The following is a 23714-nucleotide window of genomic DNA, read 5'->3' on the forward strand; positions in this document are numbered from 1 at the left end:
GTTTCTGGACTCCTGACAGATCCTTGCATCTTTCATCCAGTGCTGCACTGACGTTTCTAGATTCTGAGTCATAGGGAAAGCAAAATAATTGTCAAAGGATCTTCAGGAAAAGGTAGTTGAACTGTATAAAACAGGAAAGGGATATAAAAAGATATCCAAGGAATTGAGAATGCCAATCAGCAGTGTTCAAACTCTAATCAAGAAGTGGAAAATTAGGGGTTCTGTTGAAACCAAACCACGGTCGGGTAGACCAACTAAAATTTCAGCCAAAACTGCTAGGAAAATTGTTTGGGATGCAAAGAAAAACCCACAAATAACTTCAGGTGAAATACAGGACTCTCTGAAAACATGTGGTGTGGCTGTTTCAAGATGCACAATAAGGAGGAAAGATAGGCTGCATGGTCGAATCACCAGAAGAAAAGCCATTACTACGCAAATGCCACAAAGTATCCTGCTTACAATATGCCAAACAGCACAGAGACAAGCCTCAAACCTTCTGGCACAAAGTCATTTCAAGTGATGAGACCAAAATTGAGCTTTTTGGCCACAACCATAAACGTTACATTTGAAGAGGAGTCAACAAGACCTATGATGAAAGGTACGGAGGTGGATTGATGATGCTTTGGGGATGTGTGTGCTACAAAGGCATAGGAAATTTGGTCAAAATTGTGGGCAAGATGAATGCAGTATGTTATCAAAAAATACTGGAGGAACATTTGCATTCATCAGCCAGGAAGCTGCGCGTAGGACATACTTGGACATTCCAACATGACAATGATCCAAAACACAAGGCCAAGTAGACCTGTCATTGGCTACAGCAGAATAAAGTGAAGGTTCTGGAGTGGCCATCTCAGTCTCCTGACGTTATTATCATTGAGCCACTCTGGGGAGATCTCAAACATGCAGTTCATGCAAGACAGCCCAAGAATTTACAGGAACTGGAGGCTTTTTGCCAAGAGGAATAGGTAGCTTTATCATCTGAGAAGATAAAGAGTCTCATCCACAAATACCACAAAAGACTTCAAGCTGTCATTGATGTTAAAGGGGCCAATACACGGCATTAAGAACTGGGGTATGTAAACTTTTGATCAGGGTCATTTAGGTAGATTCTGTTGTCATTATGATTTAAAGAGTAAACACGGTTGATTGATAACAAATGGCTTCAGCCAAACTAACCATGAGTGAAAGAAAAGTTTTTGTTTTATAATTCATTATCTCTGAAAAATGGCCAAGAAATCATAAATTCTGCCAGGGTATGTAATCTTATGAGCACAACTGTATATCTTTAATCTGCATGTATTATTGCATCTGGTCCTATAGGCACCTAGTCCTTTTTTCTGTCTTTGTTTATCTTCCCCCTCCCTTTGTTACTCTATATAAAATATCAAGCTCCCAAATGTGAGGGCTAATTTACACTTGCTTCGGCTTCAACACATATTAACAGCTAGTTTACACTTGCTTCAAAATAAGGCTTCGGACAGGCTTTGTTAAAGCTCTCTGAATGCCAGTCAAAGCCCATTTCACTAAATAAAATGGTTAGCTTACAGTCCTATTTACACCTTGCTTTTGCTTTGCTCCGGCTTTGCTTCAAAAATTATACCCCATGTAGCTTTAGTGGTGCTTCAAAGCGTCTTCAAAGCCTCCATAAAAGTCTATGGCAAAGCTTGCTTGAAGCCCCACCAAAGGCTCATCGAAGCCCAACTGAAGCCCCACCAAAGCCTCATCAAAGCACCAAGCAAAAGCAAGGTGTAAACAGGACTGTAAGCTAACCATTTTATTTAGTGACATGAGCTTTGACTGACGTTCAGAGAGCTTTAACAAAGCGTGTCTGAAGCCATGTTTTGAAGTAAGTGTAAACTAGCCCTTACTGCAAATTATATACATACTTATGCTTATATCATCTTGTAACCCTACTTATTTATTATTCCTTAACTATTTTATAACTGATAAAGGATCTATCCACCCTTAAGATTCCATCTGGTGCTAGGATAAATGGGAGGTCAGCTTTAAAGGACAAATCTGGTGGGCTGTCAATCAGAAATCTCACTTTTTTTAACTAGTAATATCCAGTTTAACCTGAGTAAAATTTGTGTTGATCACAATTAGGGATGAGCCGAACACCCCCCGGTTCGGTTCGCACCAGAACCCGCGAACGGACCGAAAGTTCGCACGAACGTTAGAACCCCATTGACGTCTATGGGACTCGAACGTTCGAAATCAAAAGTGCTCATTTTAAAGGCTAATTTGCATGGTATTGTCCTAAAAAGGGTTTGGGGACCCGGGTCCTACCCCAGGGGACATGTATCAATGCAAAAAAAACTTTTAAAAACGGCCGTTTTTTCGGGAGCAGTGATTTTAATGATGCTTAAAGTAAAAAAAAAAAAAGTGAAATATTCCTTTAAATATCGTACCTGGGGGGTGTCTATAGTATGCCTGTAAAGTGACGCGTGTTTCCCATGTTTAGAACAGTCCCTGCACCAAATGTCATTTTTAAAGGAAAAAATCTCATTTAAAACTGCTTGCGGGTTTAATGTCATGTCGGGTCATGGCAATATGGATGAAAATCAGTGAGACAAACGGCATGGGTACCCCCCAGTCCATTACCAGGCCCTTTGGGTCTTGTATGGATATTAAGGGGAACCCCGCACCCAAATTAAAATAAGGAAAGGTGTGGGGCCACCAGGCCCTATATACTCTGAACAGCAGTATACAGGCGGTGCAAACAAGACAGGGACTGTAGGTTTGTTGTTAAGTAGAATCTGTTTGTAATTTTGAACATTTTTAACGTGTTTAGCTCCAGCCAAAAAATCTTTTCTAAGGGTTATCACCCCTGTGACATTTGTTTTGCTGTCTTTCCTCCTCTTCAGAAGATTTCACCTCACTTTTTTGTCCCAATGAAAAATGTTTTTTGAAAATTTGGGTTTTTTTGTGGAACAAGGATTGGAAAGCATCAGTGGAAAGGAGAAATTGTTTTCCCATATTAACTCTTACAGGAGAGAATTTCCCTTCCTAGGGGTAGATTTCATCTCACTTCCTGTTGTCTCCTTCCGTTTGCAAATAGGAGTCGTTTGTAAGTTAGATGTTTGAAAGTAGGGTCCTGCCCTATATACTCAGCAGAAATTTGGGCCTTAGGTGTTGCTGTGGCCACAACACTGTAAGCCCTCACAGGGCCCTGCTGTGAAATATTAGATCAAGAATTGTAATTACATGCCCCTGTTGAACAGGAGCTGAAAAATTAGGCCTTAGGCACTGGTGCTGGTGCCACAACACTGCAACCCCTCACAGACACTCTAGTTGGAACGCAGGAATGAGCCCTGCTGCAAAGTATTGCTTCAAAAATTGTAATTACACGCCCCTGTTAGACAGGGGCAGAAAAATTGGGCCTTAGGCACTGGTGCTGGTGCCACAACACTGCAACCCCTCACAGACACTCTAGTTGGAACGCAGGAACGAGCCCTGCTGCAAAGTATTGCATCAAAAATTGTAATTACACGACCCTGTTAGACAGGGGCAGAAAAATTGGGCCTTAGGCACTGGTGCTGGTGCCACAACACTGCAACCCCTCACAGACACTCTAGTTGGAATGCAGGAACGAGCCCTGCTGCAAAGTATTACATCAAAAATTGTAATTACACGCCCCTGTTAAACAGGGGCTGAAAAATTGTGCCTTAGGCACTGGTGGTGGCGCCCAGAACCAAAAATGTTCTTACAAGCTATCAGCGTGATGATTGAGGAGGAAGAGGATAATTACTCAGGGATAGTCACTCAGCATCAGCATAGGCAGTCTTTGAAGGGATCTGAGATTTCAAAAAAAATTATTCGGTTACATCAGCATCAGGTGCTTGGTAGCTGGTGGTGATCCAAGACTCATTCATTTTTATGAAGGTCAGCCGATCGACCGAGTCGGTGGACAGACGCACCCTGTGATCGGTTACCACGCCTCCAGCAGCACTGAATGTGCGTTCCGAAAGAACGCTGGATGCAGGACAGGCCAGTAGCTCAATTGCATACTGTGCAAGCTCTGGCCAGTGATCCATCCTCAAGACCCAGTAACCCAGAGGATTTTCGGTGGGAAAGGTGTCCAAGTCTGATCTTGCCCCTAGGTATTCCTGCACCATGTAAAACAGACGCTGGCGATGGTTGCTGGAACCGATCATACCTTGGGGCTGCGGACCAAAAAATTGTCTGAACGCATCGGTCAGACGGCCACCTTCTCCACCACTCCTTCTTTGACTGACCGAAGCCTCAGCAACACGTTGTCCAGAAACAGGAGTTTGTAACCTCCCAGTCTCTGGGAACGCGTTGCACAGACCTTTCTGCAAGGCCTCCCGAAGATGTTTCATCCTCTGCTCCCTCTGCGATGGCAAGATAAGGTCCGCAACCTTACCCTTGTAACGTGGATCAAGGAGGGTTGCCAGCCAGTATTGGTCCTTCTCCTTGATACCACGAATACGAGGATCCTTACGCAGGCTTTGCAGGATCAGGGAGGCCATGCAGCGTAGGTTTGCTGAGGCATTCGGTCCGGAGTCCTCTGGGTCACTAAGAACGACATGGTCCGCAGCCACCTCCTCCCAGCCACGTACAAGTCCATGTGTTTCTTGGGACTGATCCCTTAAAGACTGCTGCTGATGCTGAGTGCCAGGCTCCACCTCCATACTGACACAATCTTCCTCCTCCTCCTCTTCCTCCTCGTCCTCTTCCTGTGTGATCGGCGGGCACGCAGGAACACTGTCTGGATAAAGGGGGCCTTGAGAGCTAAGGAAGTCCTCCTCTTCCTGCCTCTGTTCTGCCTCAAGTGCCCTGTCCATTATTCCACGCAGCGTGTGCTCCAACAGGTGGACAAGGGGGACAGTGTCACTGATGCATGCACTGTCACTGCTCACCATCCTCGTGGCCTCCTCGAATGGTGACAGGACAGTGCATGCATCCCTGATCATGGCCCACTGGCGTGGGGAAAAAAAACCAAGCTCCCCTGACCCTGTCCTGGTGCCATAATCGCACAGGTACTCATTGATGGCCCTCTGCTGCGTGTGCAGCCGCTGCAGCATGGCCAACGTTGAGTTCCACCTGGTGGGCATGTCACAGATTAGGCGGTTCTTGGGCAGGTTAAACTCCTTTTGGAGGTCCGTCAGCCGAGCACTGGCATTATATGACCGGCGGAAATGCACACAGACTTTCCTGGCCTGCCTCAGGACATCCTGTAAGCCCGGGTACCTGCCCAAGAACCGCTGCACCACCAAGTTAAGGACGTGAGCCAAACAGGGCACATGGGTCATTTGTCCCTGTCGGAGGGCAGAGAGGAGGTTGGTGCCATTGTCGCAAACCACCATTCCTGCCTTAAGTTGGCGTGGCGTCAACCACCTCTGAACCTGCCCCTGCAGAGCTGACAGAACCTCTGCCCCAGTGTGGCTCCTGTCCCCCAAGCACACCAGCTCAAGCACCGCATGGCATCTTTTGGCCTGCGTACTTGCGTAGCCCCTTGAACGCCTACGGAGCACCGCTGGTTCCGAGGAAGAGGCCATGGAGGAAGAAGAAGAGGAGGGGGTGGAGGAGAGAGGTGTGTCACAATCAGCATTTTGGAGGCGTGGTGGCGGAACAACCTCCAACACTACTGCACCTTGTCCTGCATCCTTCCCAGCTGCCAGCAGAGTCACCCAATGCGCCGTGAAACTTAGGTAACGTCCCTGTCCATGCCTGCTGGACCATGAGTCAGCGGTAATATGCACCTTACCGCTGACCGCCCTGTCCAGCGAGGCATGGACATTGCCTTCCACATGCCGGTAGAGAGCCGGAATCGCCTTCCGTGAGAAAAAGTGGCGTTTGGGTACCTGCCACTGAGGAACCGCACATTCCACAAACTCACGGAAGGGGGCAGAGTCTACCAACTGAAAAGGCAGCAGTTGAAGTGCTAGCAATTTTGCCAAGCTAGCATTCAACCGCTGGGCATGTGGATGGCTGGGAGCAAACTTCTTTCGGCGGTGCAGCAGCTGGGGCAGGGAAATTTGCCTGGTACAATCTGACGTCGGTGTACCAAAAGCAGATTGCCCACAAGTACTTGGCTGTGACACACCTAATTCTACACCTTCATTCCTCTCACTGCAGGTCTCAGAGAGGACTGAAGGTCTAGTGGGGTTGGAAATCTCATCTGATGAGGAGGAAGGAGAGATCCTCTTTGTTCTTTGGTGTGGGTCTTTTAGATACGCTTGCCAACGAACTGCATGGCAGGTCAACATATGTCTGGTCAAGCATGTGGTACCCAAGCGGGAGATGTTTTGGCCACGCGAGATACGCTTGAGACATATGTTGCAAATAGCAGCGGTGCAATCTGATGCACTCGTCTCAAAAAAGGCCCACACCAAAGAACTTTTTGAATAACGCGCAGAGACTGCAGCGCCCTGCACATGTGGAGCTTTGGGGTGTGATGCAGTCAATGTGCTGCCCTTAGGCTGGCCCCTGGAGGGCATCCTGCCTCGTTGGTGATGTGCCGCCGCCTCCTCCTCCTCCTCCTCCTCCTCCTCCTCTCTCCTATCAGGCACCCACGTTGAGTCAGTGACCTCATCATCCCCTCCCTCCTCATCACTGGAGCAAACCTGGCAGTATGCTGCAGCAGGGGGAGCATGACTGCCAGATTGCTGTCCTTCTTGGGCACCCCCTCTGTCCGTGCTCATGTTACTGCCTTCATCGAGCTCAGTATCGTCATCAGAGCCTTCCAAACGCTGGGCATCCTCCTGGAGCATGTACCCAACACTGTGGTCAAACAGTTCGAGGGAATCCTCATGAGGACATGGTGGAGCTAGGGAAGGAGTCACTGATGACATTGAGCTGAGGGAAGAGGCCGCTGCTTTGCCAGACAAAGCACCCTGGGCATGGGTGAGAGAGGATGAGGAGGATGAGGACGGCTTGGTCATCCACTCGACCAAGTCTTCCGCATGTTGCGGCTCAACACGGCCAGCTGCCGAAAAAAAGGCCAAGCGTGTCCCATGGCCACGTGCTGATGAGGATGCACCGTCTCCACGACCAGCACTAGACACAGAGCCTGCTTGCCCTCTCTTATTGGCTTGTGACTGTCTGCCTCTCCTTCTTGGCCTTCCAGACATACTAATGGCCTGTAGCTGCACTAAGCTGGGATAGAACACCTGTAATTTTCTTCAAGTAGCTTTATATACTGTAACCAGACAAGCCTGCCTGTCAGTAGGAAGATAACAGGAACGGATCTAGCTGAACACTGTGAGCAGGACGCACTGTACTAAATGTAAATAGTCTAGCTGCCTGACCGTGGTACTAATAGGATCAAATAGAACACCTGTAATTTTCTTCAGGTAGCTTTATATACTGTAACCAGACAAGCCTGCCTGTCAGTAGGAAGATAACAGGAACGGATCTAGCTGTACACTGTGAGCAGGACGCACTGTACTAAATGTAAATAGTCTAGCTGCCTGACCGTGGTACTAATAGGATCAAATAGAACACCTGTAATTTTCTTCAGGTAGCTTTATATACTGTAACCAGACAAGCCTGCCTGTCAGTAGGAAGATAACAGGAACGGATCTAGCTGAACACTGTGAGCAGGACGCACTGTACTAAATGTAAATAGTCTAGCTGCCTGACCGTGGTACTAATAGGATCAAATAGAACACCTGTAATTTTCTTCAGGTAGCTTTATATACTGTAACCAGACAAGCCTGCCTGTCAGTAGGAATTTAACAGGAACGGATCTAGCTGAACACTGTGAGCAGGACGCACTGCACTAAATGTAAATAGTCTAGAAGATAACAGGAACGGATCTAGCTGAACACTGTGAGCAGGACGCACTGCACTAAATGTAAATAGTCTAGAAGATAACAGGAACGGATCTAGCTGAACACTGTGAGCAGGACGCACTGCACTAAATGTAAATAGTCTAGAAGATAACAGGAACGGATCTAGCTGAACACTGTGAGCAGGACGCACTGCACTAAATGTAAATAGTCTAGAAGATAACAGGAACGGATCTAGCTGAACACTGTGAGCAGGATGCACTGCACTAAATGTAAATAGCAGGAACGGATCTAGCTGAACACTGTGAGCAGGACGCACTGCACTAAATGTAAATAGTCTAGAAGATAACAGGAACGGATCTAGCTGAACACTGTGAGCAGGACGCACTGCACTAAATGTAAATAGCAGGAACGGCTCTAGCTGAACACTGTGAGCAGGACGCACTGCACTAAATGTAAATAGCAGGAACGGATCTAGCTGAACACTGTGAGCAGGACGCACTGCACTAAATGTAAATAGTCTAGAAGATAACAGGAACGGATCTAGCTGAACACTGTGAGCAGGACGCACTGCACTAAATGTAAATAGCAGGAACGGATCTAGCTGAACACTGTGAGCAGGACGCACTGCACTAAATGTAAATAGCAGGAACGGATCTAGCTGAACACTGTGAGCAGGACGCACTGCACTAAATGTAAATAACAGGAACGGATCTAGCTGAACACTGTGAGCAGGACGCACTGCACTAAATGTAAATAGCAGGAACGGATCTAGCTGAACACTGTGAGCAGGACGCACTGCACTAAATGTAAATAGCAGGAACGGATCTAGCTGAACACTGTGAGCAGGACGCACTGCACTAAATGTAAATTGCAGGAACGGATCTAGCTGAACACTGTGAGCAGGACGCACTGCACTAAATGTAAATAGTCTAGAAGATAACAGGAACGGATCTAGCTGAACACTGTGAGCAGGACGCACTGCACTAAATGTAAATAGCAGGAACGGATCTAGCTGAACACTGTGAGCAGGACGCACTGCATTAAATGTAAATAGTCTATATAGAAGATAACAGGAACGGATCTAGCTAAACTGAATACAGTGTATATATATATATATGCAACACCTGGGATGCATATATATACACAATACACTGTAAGTGCAGCTAACTGACTGACTGTTCTGCCTAATCTATCTAACTCAAATCAAATGACACTGTCTCTCTCTCTCTCTCTCTATCTCTCAGCACACCGGAACACACACTACACAGGGCCGCCGTGCAGGCGGCCTTATATAGTGTGGGGTGTGTACTAAATCCCCTGAGCCATAATTGGCCAAAGCCACCCTGGCTTTGGCCAATTACAGCTCTCTCTACTGACGGCGCTGTGATTGGCCAAGCATGCGGGTCATAGTGCATGCTTGGCCAATCATCAGCCAGCAATGCACTGCGATGCCGCAGTGAATTATGGGCCGTGACGCGCCACACGAATTTAGCGCGAACGGCCCATAACGTTCGCAATTCGGCGAACGATCGAACAGCCGATGTTCGAGTCGAACATGGGTTCGACTCGAACACGAAGCTCATCCCTAATCACAATATAGTGATAAAGTAAAATGCTAATCTTGTGGATGAAGAGCTTTGGCCTGTAAAGCAATTCTGCCTGTCGTAACAGGAAAAATTCTATTATAGCAGGGCACGCTATCCTGCACTAATATTCTTCTTTTTCTTCTAAACTATAATTGAAAAACAAACTAGAAGTACCACGAGTCATTTTTACTGGTGAAGAATATATTGATTTCCCTGCTGCAGCAAGGAGAACAAACTTGGTACACATTTTCATTTGAATGATCTTTAAAAGGCTATTCATCACACTTTAATTTACTAGATGGCTGAAATGTTTAATTTAGCTCACTGGACTCCAGTTTCCTTTCTTTAAATCGTTCCTGTAGGCTTTTTTTTTTGTTTTTCTTTTTTTTGGTGGGCTGTTGGGAACTCTGTGTTCTTGCAATTTGAACTATAATTTAATGCCAACATTGCTCTTCTAGACATAAAATCTGTAGGATCATTTGTGCTGCCAAAGTGAAAAAAGCAAGGGGCAGGCGCTCTCATTTACCCGGCACTGGTTACAGGTTTAGTGACAAGGTATCAAATGCTGTAAAAGAACTGCAGAACGCTCTGGGTCTGTTTTGTTTGGGTTTTTTTTCGCCATAATAACATGTTATTTTGGAAAGCCACAAAATATCAAAGTAAATTACAGACATCAAAGGCGTTGAAATGACTGTATTTATCGGTGATAAGTCTTTTTCTTCTAGGTAAGTCCCGTAAATATCAGAATTGTTTGGTTACTAAGGATGAGTGGTATTGATTCCACTGAGGATCATTTATAGAAAGCAGTGCAGAGCAAAATTGGGAAGTAACCCAAAACCAATCAAATTTTAGCACCCTGAAAAACAAAAGCAGAACACATCATAGCAACTAATTGATGTGATTATAATGATTTTCCACTTTTTATTAGTGAATTTCCGATTGAAATGTTCTTGGTCTTTTTCCAGACAGACGTTTTTTCTGTTTTGTTTAGTCGGGAAGGATTAGAACCCCTGTTTCGTTTTTGCTGCTATCAGGGGTCCCATTTAGGAGATTTGCTGTCAGTCTCTCTACTGGAGATAATGGTTTTGCTAGACAGGATGTAAGGAAAAATCTGAAAACGGAAGAGAAATTTCAATACCTGTATAAAGCTGATAGGGGTTCTAACCTTCCTCTTGAGCAGGGGTGTCAAACTCACTCGTCAAATTTCATCAGGGGCCACATCAGCATTATGGTTGCCCTCAAAGGCACAGTTGTATCTGTAAGACTAGATATCCGGAGCCCCCACCTCTCCTTACATCAGATGTCAAGAGCCCCCCACCGTTAGAAGCCAAGAGTCCCCCCCCATCCCTTGCATCACAGTGCTTTTTCTGGGAAGAAGCTGGGGGTAGAGCTGTGAAGCAGAAAGTGCAGGGTCGGATGGAGGACCAGAGGAGGGCTGGAGTCAGCTGCTGAATGCTGAGACCAGGGGAGGAGGAGAAGAGGGGGTGCTGTGGCTGCGCAGAGAAGGACATGATCTGGTGGAGGAGTTCTGTCATGCTCTCTGCTGCCAACTGCTAAGACAAGGTGGGGCGGAGATGAGGAGAGGTGTCGCAGCTGCAGGAGAAGTGTGAAGGCCACATGAAATGGCTTGGTGGGTGTTTGACATATGTGCTCCAGAGTTTTTATGTATTGCTGAAGATTCCTGTCTGGTGGAAACATTGTCTACAGGGCAAGAAGTGAGGGGAAATCTCTTTAATAGAGCCCTGGATAGAAGTAAAAACCCAATAGACGTTCCAACCTTTCCTCACTCTATCCAAAACTTTAAAAAAGTTTGGAGATGCTGAACAACTTTAAGATACTTAAGACACTCTCTGAACTACACAGTGAGGCCCCATTCACATCTCATCGTTTTGTAGATTGAAGCCTGAAGCTCCAAAACACTGGGAAAAAAAAATCAATTATTCTCTATGGAGATGGTGCACATCTCCACTCCATGTTGCCTGAAGCCAAACGCCTGAAGCTCAAAAAAGTTCTGTTTTTTTTTTTGTAGCTCAATTCGGGCAGTTTTGGGCGTTTTTCTGCTTTTTACATTGGTGGCCTTTTGACCTGTACAAAATCGTGGCAAAAACCCGCCTGAAAACGATACGCTCAGGTGTGAATGCAGCCTTAAAATGTTCAATTAGGATGGTTAACAATTTGTGCTTTTGGGCTTTTATCACATGGTGAATGGTTTTGTTTTTCCTAGGATCACCTAACAATTTAAATGTTATTTATTTATATATGTATCTGCCTTTTTAGATTTAAGAGGAAACTGTATCATGTTTTGTGTATGTTTTCTTAGGTTATGGTCTCCATTGCCATAGAGCAATCATCACTATCTGCAAACTGATTGGCATCAAGGACATGTATGCAAAAGTGTCAGGTTCCCACAATCTACTTAACATTACAAGGGCACTCTTCCAGGGCCTGACTATGCAGGTATGTTACTATATCATAGTGAAAACAAGTCAATCGAGTTCGCCCTATTTAAAAACTGATTATATAAATGAAAAACCTACATCTACAGAACTGATGCACCAATGCCATTTTTTTTTTAACACTGAGTACTGATGTTTTTTTTTAAGCATTTGTCGATACCAATTACCAATACCTATCGCCTAGGAAGAGAGAGCAGCATCGTCCAAGTGCAGTATGACTGCAATTTAATTTTATAAAAGGTAAGAAATACACTCACAAAGTTTAAAACAATTCCAGCATACATAATGAATGTGGTGTTCATCCGCTCTACTGTCAGGTGGTAGCCGTGGGTGTGTCATCAGTGCACCAGAGTGTCTCCGAGTTTATCAGGATGTGCTGGGAGCCACCAGCTCCCCCAGACCACTGGCCACTGACACACCAGCGGCTACCACCCGAGAGTAGAGCGGATGAACACCACATTCATCATTTATGCTGGAATTGTTTTTAACCCTGTGAGTGTATTTCTTACATTTTATACTTTAAATTGCGGTCATACTTCACTTAGATGGCGCTGCTCTCTCTGTCCTTCAGGACTGGAGGATGACAGCTGGCGGGAGGTGAGGAGGAGGTGGGGAGGGGAATTCCGTAGTCAGACGAAATGTCATTGGTTGTTAAGGACGTGGTGGCTCCACTCCTTAACAACCAAAAATTGGCAACATTTTTTTCTTTACATTTCAGTTGTTAGCAGGGAAATCCCACTGACAGCTGAAAGAACCAAGCCAGAAGGTATCGGTTTTGAGTATCGGTGCATTTGCACGAATACCGATACTCGTGCAAATGCCTAGTGTCAGTAGCGGTGCACCCTTAGAAAACCCTTATACAACATGGTCCAATTTGCCCCAACAGGAAAAAAAATATTTCCTGATCTCTTTAAGGAAATAAGATATTTCCTGGTTCAATCTCTGGCGTTATTACTTATACAGTAAATGTTAATATCAAGCTATATTCCGTGCATTTAGAAATGCATCCGTTTTTTTTAAAACAATAGCTGAGCTGGCTAGAACAAGTTTATGAGGGAGTTTAATTTACTTTTTCACAGCTATTACTACGAAGAAGCATTTCCATAAAACCTCTTTTCCTCCAGATGCAAATAGTGTCCTCTTGTCCTTTGAAATTACTTTAAAGTGACGAATTTTACACTTGGTTCCCCAATTGGACAATATACAGTATCTCACATAAGTGAGTACACCCCTCACAATTTTGTAAATAATTTATTATATCTTTTCATGTGACAACACTGAAGAAATGACACTTTGCTGCAATGTAAAGTAGTGAGTGTACAGCTTGTATAACAGTGTAAATTAGCTGTCCCCTCAAAATAACTCAACACACAGCCATTAATGTCTAAACCGCTGGCAACAAAAGTGAGTACACCCCTAAGTGAAAATGTTCAAATTGGGCCCAAAGTGTCAATATTTTGTGTGGCACCATTATTTTCCATGATGACATCACAGAGCTGGTGGATGTTCGAGACCTTGCGCCCCTCCACCTTCCGTTTGAGGATGCCCCACAGATGCTTAATAGGGTTTAGATCTGGAGACATGCTTGGCCAGTCCATCACCTTTACCCTCAGCTTCTTAAGCAAGGTAGTGGTCCCCTTGGAGGTGTGTTTGGGGTCGTTATGTTGGAATACTGCCTTGCGGCCCACTGTTATACAAGCTGTACACTCACTACTTTACATTGTAGCAAAGTTTCATTTCTTCAGTGTTGTCACATGAAAAGATATAATAAAATATTTTAAAAAATGTGAGGGGTGTACTCACTTTTGTGAGATACTGTATGTATTTATTCATAGTGATCACATCCCCCATAACACCTCTTCTCGAGAGATAAATGAAATAAATAAATTCAGTTCAGTAATTCTGGCCTCATCCCTGAAGTCATCAATGCCTCTTATGAGTTTGGCTGTTATTTTCTGCACTCTCTCCAGTTCCACAATATCTTTTTTGTGAACTGGTACCTCAGAGAGAACTGCATGTTTCAGGTGAGGTCTTACTAATGCTTTGCACAAGAAGAGGATTGTGTCCCTCTCTCTCTAGACTCTTTACCTTTTTTTAATACAAGAAAGTATTTTGCCTGCAGTAGAAACTGCAGTTTGGCACTGCATGCTATTATTGGGTCTATGAACTACCAATACCCCCCAGATCCTCCTTAATCACCTCCCGCCCGGCCTATAGCAGATTGACAGCCAGAGGGTGGTTCAGTTATCCTGACTGGGAGTCATATGATGCCCAGCAGAATAACAGCTGCCGCGCACCCGTGGGGGAGCGCATCGCGGCGATCAATAGAGCGGTGTGTCAGTCTGACACACCGCTCCACCGATCTTGGTAAAGAGCCTCTGGCGGAGGCTCTTTACCACGTGATCAGCCGTGTGCAATCACGGCTGATCACGATGTCAATAGGAAAAGCCGTTGATCGGCTTTTCCTCACTCAGCTGATTGGCTGCTCTCAATCAGCGCAACCCCCCCTCGGATGCCCACACTAGACCACCAGGACCACCAGGGAAGGGGGCACCATGTGGATGGCCAGGTATGTACCCCATGGCCATCCACATGTGCAAATTATGCCCACAAATGGGCACTGACTGGCACATTATATAGCAGTGATGCCCAGCAATGCCACCCATCAGTGTCATCAGTGCCACCAATCAGTGTCATCAGTGCCACCCATCAGTGTCCATCGGTGCCACCTGTCAATGCCCACATATCAGTGCCCATTCATGCCACCCATCAGTGCCACCCATAAGTACCCATCAATGCCACCTACGAGTGCCCATCAGTGCCGCCTATGAGTGTCCATCAGTGCCACCTATGAGTGCCCATCAGTGCCGCATACCAGTGCCACCTATCAGCGCCCATCAGTGCCACCTATCAGTGCGACCTCATTGGTGCCACCTCATTGGTCCCCATCAGTGCCACCTTATCAGTGCAGCCATATCAGTGCCCATCACTGAAGAAGAAAACGTACTTATTTACAAAAAATTTTAACAGAAACAAAGAAAAACTTGTTTTTTTTCAAAATTTTCGGTATTTTTTTATTTGTCGCGCAAAAAATAAAAACCACAGAGGTGATCAAATACCACTAAAAAAAGCTCTATTTGTGGGAACAAAATGATAAAAAATTTGTTTGGGTACATTGTTGTATGACCGCGCAATTGTCATTCAAATTGCGACAGCGCTGAAAGCTGAAAATTGGCCTGGGCGTGAAGGTGTCTAAGTGCCTGGTATTGAAGTGGTTAAAGTGGATGTAAACCCAAACATTTTTTTTAATTAAGACTCATATCTGTTACAGCAGAAGATGTCATTTCATCTGTGCCCAGTCTTGCCACGAAGAGTTAATTCAGCTCTGAGCAATCCTCTTATCTTTCTTCAGTAAAATAAAAACAGACACACAGAGAAATAGGTGTCCATTTCTTCCCTCCTGCTGTCAGTGACAGGTGATTTCCTTATCTCATGCAGGAGTGTGAGAGAGGCATTCTGGGTACTTCACATCCCCCCTCCTTTCTTCTCCAGCTCTCCCAGGATTAGCTGCTTCACACCTCAACATGACTGGGCATGCTGAAGTCATGTGGTGACTCTCCTGGGTTTTGACTGGATGTTAGTGATGGGGCATAATCCACGAGACCAGCAGAAGTACAGTGTAAGAAATATCAATGCCTGGCCAAGGGGAGTGTAGAGGTTGGCGGGGAGTCTACTGACATCACGACTCCACCCACCGAGCTCTGGACAACAGACCTGCCCACAGAATCCGGAGTATTGCAGGGCTCCAAACAGCTAAAGGGGAGATATTTAACAGGTAAGGATACATGCAGGAGTCATGTATATCCTTATAGATCAGCACTATGGAAGTAATTTAGAAATGATGAGAGTGGGTTGACATCCACTTTAAGAACTTAATTCCACTACATAACTTGATGACATCTGCAAACATATAAGTGGTACATTTAATTACAAAGTGTGTATAATTAATACATATGTTGGAGTTCCAACACTGAACATATATTGGCAAGAACTACAGAGTAACATGATTTGGGGTTACTTATTTCAGATGATTGCAAAAAGAGCAAACAGTGTGACCAAGCAGTGGGAAAGTGAATATAATTTTAGGATGGATCACTAGAGGAGTCACCGGTAGGAGGAAGGAGGTTCTGATTCTCCTATATAGATCTTTAGTGAGACTTCATTTAGAATACTATTTCTTGAGACCTCAAAAAAAAAAAAAAAAGATATTGATAAGATAGAATGAGTCCAGAGTCAGTGAGCAAAAAAGGTGAAAGGTCTGAGGTGAGGGATTAAACAAATCAGGAGAGAATTCAGGCACCTAATATTTGAGGAAAGAATGGAAAGGGGAAACATGATTAAAGAGTTTAAATACATTAAGGATATGAATATAGTTTGGGAGGGTAGTATTTTCAATACTTGAAGTCAAGATCAAGAACACAGGGGCATGACCTGAAACTAGCAGGAGGAAAGTTCAAAACTAATCTTAGAAAGTATTATTTTACATAATAAGTAGTTGATGCTTGGAATAGACTTCCAGAAGATTTAGCAAGTTGGTCAACAGTAAGTGTATTCAAACATGCTTGGGATAAAAAGTTATAAATAAGTAAAAAAAAAATAAAAATGGATCAGACTCAATGGACCACATGGTCTTTTCTGCCATCACTCTTCAATGAGTGAATGAAATAAATGAAGGACACAGCTTGTACCTGGCAATCAAGATGTAGCGAATTAGTATTGGGGGTCCCGGGATGAGTGGTCAGGCTGAGAAGAAAGATATCAGCCAGCGGCCACGATGTGCGGTACTTCAACCAAAGGCATGGGGTGGAGGCACAGAAGAGTCAATCCCCACCATGCCAGAGTTGTCTATGAGAAAAAAAAAAACCACGGTACCAAACATTAAAAAAGGCCAATAGCCAGTGACCTGAGATGACAGGCACTGCATAACGCTATGATAAAAAACGTTAACTGCAAAGTGACTTACTGAATTCTCGAAGTAAAATGTTCCAGGACGCCTAGAGTCCATAACGTAGATAGACAGGCTGACTGCCTGTTATTTGTAGCTCCCAACCCAGCGACGCTGCACGCCAGCTGGCATCGTCGGCTCCGTCGGCATGCAACGTCACAGGGTCGGAGCTCCTGTATTGCGCATGCGCAAATGAATCTCGCGCGTGCATGCGCACTAGCCCTAAGGCCAAGGGATATGAATCCCGGCCAGGACCGGTGCAAGAGGAGAAGGTGGCCCCATCCGGAGCCAGTCTCTCCGCCAGGATGCCCACCGGGCCGCCGCCGACAGACACACAACTGGGGCGCCAAGCAACAGTGCCTGTCATGAGGGACAAATGGTAGAGGGGGGGGGAGAAAGAAAGGGAAGGGAGGGGAAGAAAGGGGGGGAGGGGGGGGCAAGCAGTGAGGCTCAATAACAAAAAATAACCAAAAATGTATAAAACCGATGAAAAATAAACTAAACTAGAAATGGGCTATATAAAGATACAATAAAGGAAGAAGTATAAATGGTAGGTGTACAGGTATAAGGTAATTACCCTGTGCAGCCATTGCGACGAAATTCATGACAGAAGTCCGGAGACTATAAAACATGATGGGGTGCAACATGTTATGAATAAAAAAAAGTTATAAATAAGTAAAAAAAAAATAAAAATGGATCAGACTCAATGGACCACATGGTCTTTTCTGCCATCACTCTTCTATGTTTCTGAGTATTCCACTAACAACCTTAGACCATTCTGAAAATGAAACATTGATCCCTAATTTCTGAATACAGTCTTTAAGCCAGTTTTCTATCTATTTGTAAACTGAATGTTCCTATAAACTTAAATTTAAGGGCCATACACATGGGCCGAATATCAGGCAGCATTCAATAGAAACCGTCCGACATTCGGCCCGTGTTTACAGCAGCCGGTCCGACATAAGCCAGACACTTGGCCCTGTTGAAGGGGCATGACCAAAAAAGGTCTGCCAATCAGTATCTGATCAGCACTGTCCGCAAATGGCTGAGAACCCTGACCTGTGTGTTCTAGCAGGGGGAAGCGTTCCCCTGTCAGAACACAATAGCTCAGCGGGGGAGATTGCTCTGCGAATATCGGATTGTTAGTACAGCGGCTCCTCCTGAGTGTGTACTAGGCTTTACTAGACTGTGTCGAACGTTTTTTCAGTCAAAGTATTCTGTAAACACAGCCACTCTTTTGTCTGAGTTTTTGCTTACTTCCTTCTAAAAAGAAAGCAGTTTTATTTGACAACTTAAGTATTTTGTGAATCCATGCTGACTATTGCTTACAATATTATTTCTGAACAAAAATTCTTCTATGTGCTCCCATATCAAGATCTCCAGTATCTTCCTGGCTTTAGACTATATATCATGCCTTTTACTTTGGAAAACCCATTTGCACCACTGATATAAATCTTGGAGGTAGTGAAAGCATTGTACTCAGTCTGGTTACAACAGAAGTTTTAATTCCTTAACCACTTCAGCCCCAGAAGATTTTACCCCCTTAATGACCAGAGCAGTTTTTGCAATTCGGCATTGCATCGCTTTAACTGACAATGTTCAATGTTGTACCCAAACAAAACTGATGTATTTTTTCCCCACAAATAGAGCTTTCTTTTTGGTATTTGATCACCTCTGTGGTTTTTATTTTTTGCCCTATAAACAAAAAAAGACTGATATGACTGATTTCTGATTGGGACTCTAAAACAAAGTTAATACTGCAGCTGCAGGAACAGATTCACAGGACTCAATCACTGTGTTTAAAATGTCCGTTCAGTGAAAAATTTATTATTACATGTTATTTTATACATAGATAAGAAAGGGGTGGTGTGAGATGTTATTAAAAAGTAACAAATAGCAATATGTTATTAAAAGCTAACAAATAGAAATATATTATTAAAAACTAGCGAATAGAACAATTGCAAAAGTTAAACCTTGAAAAGGGAGGGGGGAGTAGAGACCGTTTAGTAGGAGAAGTGTCTGTGTGTTAGGTGAAGGTTACAGAACACATTTCAACAGTGAGAACAAAATGGATTCTCTTGTGCTTAAATGAACAGTACAATGAATGTCCATGTCATTTCCCCCCTTTTGTTTATTTGACACCGTTCTTCTCCGCGTTACGTTCAGCCGATTGCTGGTAACTCCTGTTACATTGGCGCAGAGAGACGGCGTCCTGTTCAGCTCTCTCCTAGCTTTCTCACAATAATGGGTTCATCAGGGCTGGTGGTACATTTGTTGGTACAGCGGGTAGTCACACAGAGGCATAGCCTGATGAGGAAGTAAATAACAAACATGAGAAATAGAAACATCACAATGTAAGCGCCTAGTTTCTGTAACCATGTTGCTATGCCATATAAAAAATCACCAAAACCTCCTAAACCCTGAAAGGGGTTCCATCCATCTTTAGCAATATCTCTGGCCTTATTCTGTAGTTCTCTTATCTTAGCAAGATGCCCTTTAATAATGTCCTCATTATCAGAAATGTATATACAACAGTCAGTGTGAAATATCTTACACATCCCACCTTGAGCTGCAGTGAGATAATTTAGCGTTAATCTGTGCTCTAATACTACTTTTTTAAGCTGAGCCATTTCTTCATTTAATAAACCTATATCAGTGGTAGTAAGGTTAATAATCTCATCTACAATTCTAGTGTAATTATTTAGTCTTTTCATTGCTTCAATTCCCCACCCTGTCCAGGAAGGGAACCATGACCATGTCATGTCACCTTCAGTGAACAGCTCTCTTTTGAACACTAAAGGGTATTCTGGACTTTGATCTGGTCGCACTGTATCTTTGCGAACAGCCAAAGCAGGTACTAACTTCCCAATATAACATGTACCTGTGACATTAGTAGGAAGCCAGGCGTAAGCTTTATTTCCACATATATAATATAACCCTCTACGTATGGACGGTATGCCTGCTCCTAAAAAACTGGAAGCAATAACATGGAATCTCAGGAAACCGATATTTTCACATATTGGAAACTGTGAGCAATTTGTACTATAAAGGGTTCTATTTAGTTCTGGATCTGGGATATAATAATATTGACCATAGTTTCCTCCATAAACTGTAATTTTTGCTCCAGTGCAATCTGAATTGCCCAACCGTCTACATTTAGTGTTAAACGGGCATGTGATGTTTAAACAAATCTGTGGAGTGTTTATCTGTTTCGAAACCATCAAAGTTACTGATCTGTGCTCATTGGCTGTGGAGACTATGTATGAGCCATTTATTCTGGTCTTGTTTAGATCAGTGAAATTGAGAGGCATTGCTATCATGGGTATTGTTCCTGTTTGGGGATGTAAGTGAGAACACACCCAGCAGTTACTAGCGTTGCTATGGGTTGCATACAATTTTAACATTTGGATGAAAGGGTTATTTTTCCATGTCTCAGTTCTCACAAACAACAAAAAGAAAAGAAACATCATCATCTTTTTTTCAAAGGATATCATCACTTCAGGATTTTCTTGCAGTGACTGGCGTGAATCCAGGTGGGTTTTCCTTCCAACTTGACAGCAGAACCGGTTGTCAAAAGCACCAAATGTGGTCCGTCAAATTTTGGTTCTAGTGGCTTTCTGACGTGTCGCTTGACCACCACCCAGTCACCTGGTTGGATTCTGTGAATACCTGAAACAGAATCTGGGTCGGGGATAGATTTATAAACACCTTCATGTATTTTATTCAATGTTCTTTGCAAAATCTGAACATATTCTAACAGATTAGAGTGAGAAGCCTGCAACTGTTGGGGAAAATATAGCCCTGTTTTGGGTGGCCCTCCAAATAAAATCTCATAGGGGGACAGCCCATGTGGTTGTTTAGGGGTAGTTCTTACAGAATATAGGGCTAATGGCAAAGCTTCCACCCATCCTTTTCCTGTATCTGCTTTAATTTTTGCACATCTGTTTTTCAAAATTCCATTAAGTCTCTCAACTTTACCACTACTTTGTGGATGATAAGGTGTATGGAAAGCTTGCTGTATGTGAAGTGCTTCCATTACCTCTTTCATTACTTCCCCAGTAAAATGGGTTCCTCTGTCACTCTCAATAGTTTCAGGAACTCCATATCTACAAACTATTTCATTCAAAATTTTCTTTGCTGTTGTTTTTTGCATTTGCTTTGGCTACTGGCCAGCTCTCGGGCCAACCTGAAAACATGTCAACACACACTAAAGCAAACTCATAGGTGCCTATTCTGGGCATCTGAATGTAGTCTATTTGAATTCTTTGGAAAGGGAAATCTGGCTTTGGAGAATGCCTTTGGGGAACATGAACAGGCCTCCCTGCATTGTACAGAGCACAAGTGAGACATGAAGCACAAAACCTGGCTGCAAATGCACTAAATCCAGGTGCTATCCAATAGCAGTCAGTAAGTGCCACCATCGCGCCCTTAGCAAGATGACTGACGCCATGTGCCAGCTGTGCTAAAACTGGGTACAAACTCCTGGGTAGACACCACCTGTTGTCAGCGCTCCACAGGCCCTGCTGATTTTGGGTAGCATTACATTTGATCCACTTATCCTTCTCTTCATCAGGGGCCTGGTTCTGCAACTGAATTAGAGTTTCTACATCCCACTGCTCTTGATGAGGGGAATCTGTCCCCGCTACCTGGGCGACCCCTACAGTGGATGTGACTCCAAATGCCGTAAGGGCAGCATCCTTTGCCGCTTGGTCCGCTAAAGCATTTCCTCTGGCTGTCATGTCACTTCCCCTTGCATGCCCTTTTACCTTCAAGATGGCAACTTCTGCTGGTTTCTGAAAGGCCTCAAATAGCCGCTCTATGAGTTTTGCATGTCTCACTGGCTTCCCTGCACTAGTCAGAAAGTGCCGTGCTTTCCAGATAGGCCCAAAATCGTGGGCTATTCCAAATGCATATCTGCTGTCAGTGTAAACATTTCCCCTTTGATTCTCTAGGAGATGACATGCTTTGACTACAGCATACAACTCCGCTTCCTGTGCTGACATCTGGGGTTTCAATGCTTCCTGATGTAAAATGGTGTCTGTAGTGGTTACAGCAAACCCTGTGTGTGGCTGACCATCGTCAGTGTAAAATCTGGAACCATCTACGAATAAGTGTGTGTCACAATCTGATAAGGGCTCATCTTTTGCTGGTGTGACAGAGGCCCTTTCTACCTCCATAAGAGCCATACAATCATGAGAAAAACTCTCAGGTTCTACATCAGTACCATTTGTTGCATCTTCCTCATCAATTATAGGAAGAAGAGTAGCCGGATTTAAAGTAACACATCGTTTGATTGTTAAATTCGATGGAGCAAAAAGAGCAGACTGGTACTTGTCAAATCTACTGGCAGACACATGTCTAGTATTTACTTGATTCATGATTTCCTGTACTGCATGTGGTACATACAGGATCAGAGCAGAATCTAGTACAAGCTCCGTTACTTTGTCTAGCAGCAAAATGCAGGCTGCTATGGCTCGCATACAACTGGGGGAGCCTTTGATGACAGGGTCTAATGAGGCTGATACATACATCACAGGCCTCTGTTTGTCTCCATGTAGCTGGGTGAGTACACCTGCAGCAAATCCATTGACTTCATGACAGAACAACGAGAAAGTCTTAGTATAGTCAGGAAGTCCAATGGCGGGAGCTTCAGACAAAATTTTAATAAGCTCCTTCATCTGCAATTCATTGTCCCATGTGAGTTTGAAAGGGTTTCTAGTGGTAGCCTCATATAGAGGAGCCATAAGTTCTGATGCATTTGGAATCCAGTCCCTACAATATCCCACTAACCCCAGGAAGGCACGTAGTTGCCGGACATTTCTTGGCTTTTCAAAGTTTTGTAGAGTTTTAACTCGATCTGGGGTTAGGTGACGGATTCCATGTGAAATGCAGTGACCCAGGAAGATCACTTTCTCTTGGCAGTATTGTAGCTTATCTTTGCTAACTTTGTTGTTACTGTTATAGAGAAACAGGAGAAGGCTTACTGTTTCTCTGCTACAAATGTCCTTTGTATCAGAACAAATAAGCAAATCGTCTATGTACTGAAGCAAAACTGTGTTTGGGTGTAAGGGGGACCATTGGTCCAATACTTGCTTTAACGCAGTATTATATTCAGAGGGGCTACTCACACAGCCTTGGGGCAATCTTGTCCATGCTAACTTTTGGGCATCATGGGTAAATGAAAAAAGGTGCCAGCAATCTGGGTGCAGGGGCACCGAAAAGAAAGCATTTGCAAGATCAATCACTGTAAAGCAGGTGCTGGAGGCAGGTATTCCACTTAGTAAAGTGCGGGGGTTGGGCACGATCGGGGTATCTGCCTCTATTATATTGTTAATGGCTCTCAAATCATGCACCATGCGATATGTCACCTGCCCACCCTTCTTGTCTGGCTTCTTTGCAATTGGGAACAGGGGTGTATTGACCTGGGACTTAATGGGTACAACAACCCCTGCTGCTTTCAGTTGAGTGATTTGATCCTTTATCCCCTCAGTCTGAGCAATACTCAGTGGGTACTGTTTAATCTGTGGGAGATGGGCTCCTGGTTTAATTTTTATCATGACTGGGGTGCAATCCAGCAGACCTACATCATATTTGCTGGTGGCCCATAATTCAGTGGGAATCACTTTCAATTCTGGTGGAAATGGCAGAGTGGAGTCTTGGATTAAAAATACTCCACAGGCAGAATTTAAAACTTCACCTGATAGACTACTGACCACTTGGACTCCTGTAGGAGTGTAGTCTATGTTTGCTAGAATTTGGTTCAAAATGTCAGCTCCCAAAAGATTGGTAGGAACTGTGTCTGAAACTAACACTTTAGTGACAATTTCTGTTTGCTGTCCTAGCCTAAGTTTAAGTGGCTTGGACTCAACCAAATTAGTAGAGGTCCCGGTTAGGCCAACACCAGAGA

General features: G+C 44.2%; 1 protein-coding gene across 1 annotated transcript in view; it reads left to right on the top strand.

The window, feature by feature from the left end:
* Positions 1 to 23714, top strand: part of MRPS5 (mitochondrial ribosomal protein S5) — a 263692-nt gene that overhangs the window by 232694 nt on the left and 7284 nt on the right. Inside the window, exon 10 of the mRNA XM_073628058.1 lies at positions 11667 to 11803. Within this exon, the coding sequence (XP_073484159.1) occupies positions 11667 to 11803 (137 nt within the window). The remainder of the gene's footprint in view (positions 1 to 11666; positions 11804 to 23714) is intronic.

Source organism: Aquarana catesbeiana, linkage group LG04 (assembly GCF_042186555.1).
Source record: "Aquarana catesbeiana isolate 2022-GZ linkage group LG04, ASM4218655v1, whole genome shotgun sequence".
NCBI lineage: Eukaryota > Metazoa > Chordata > Amphibia > Anura > Ranidae > Aquarana > Aquarana catesbeiana.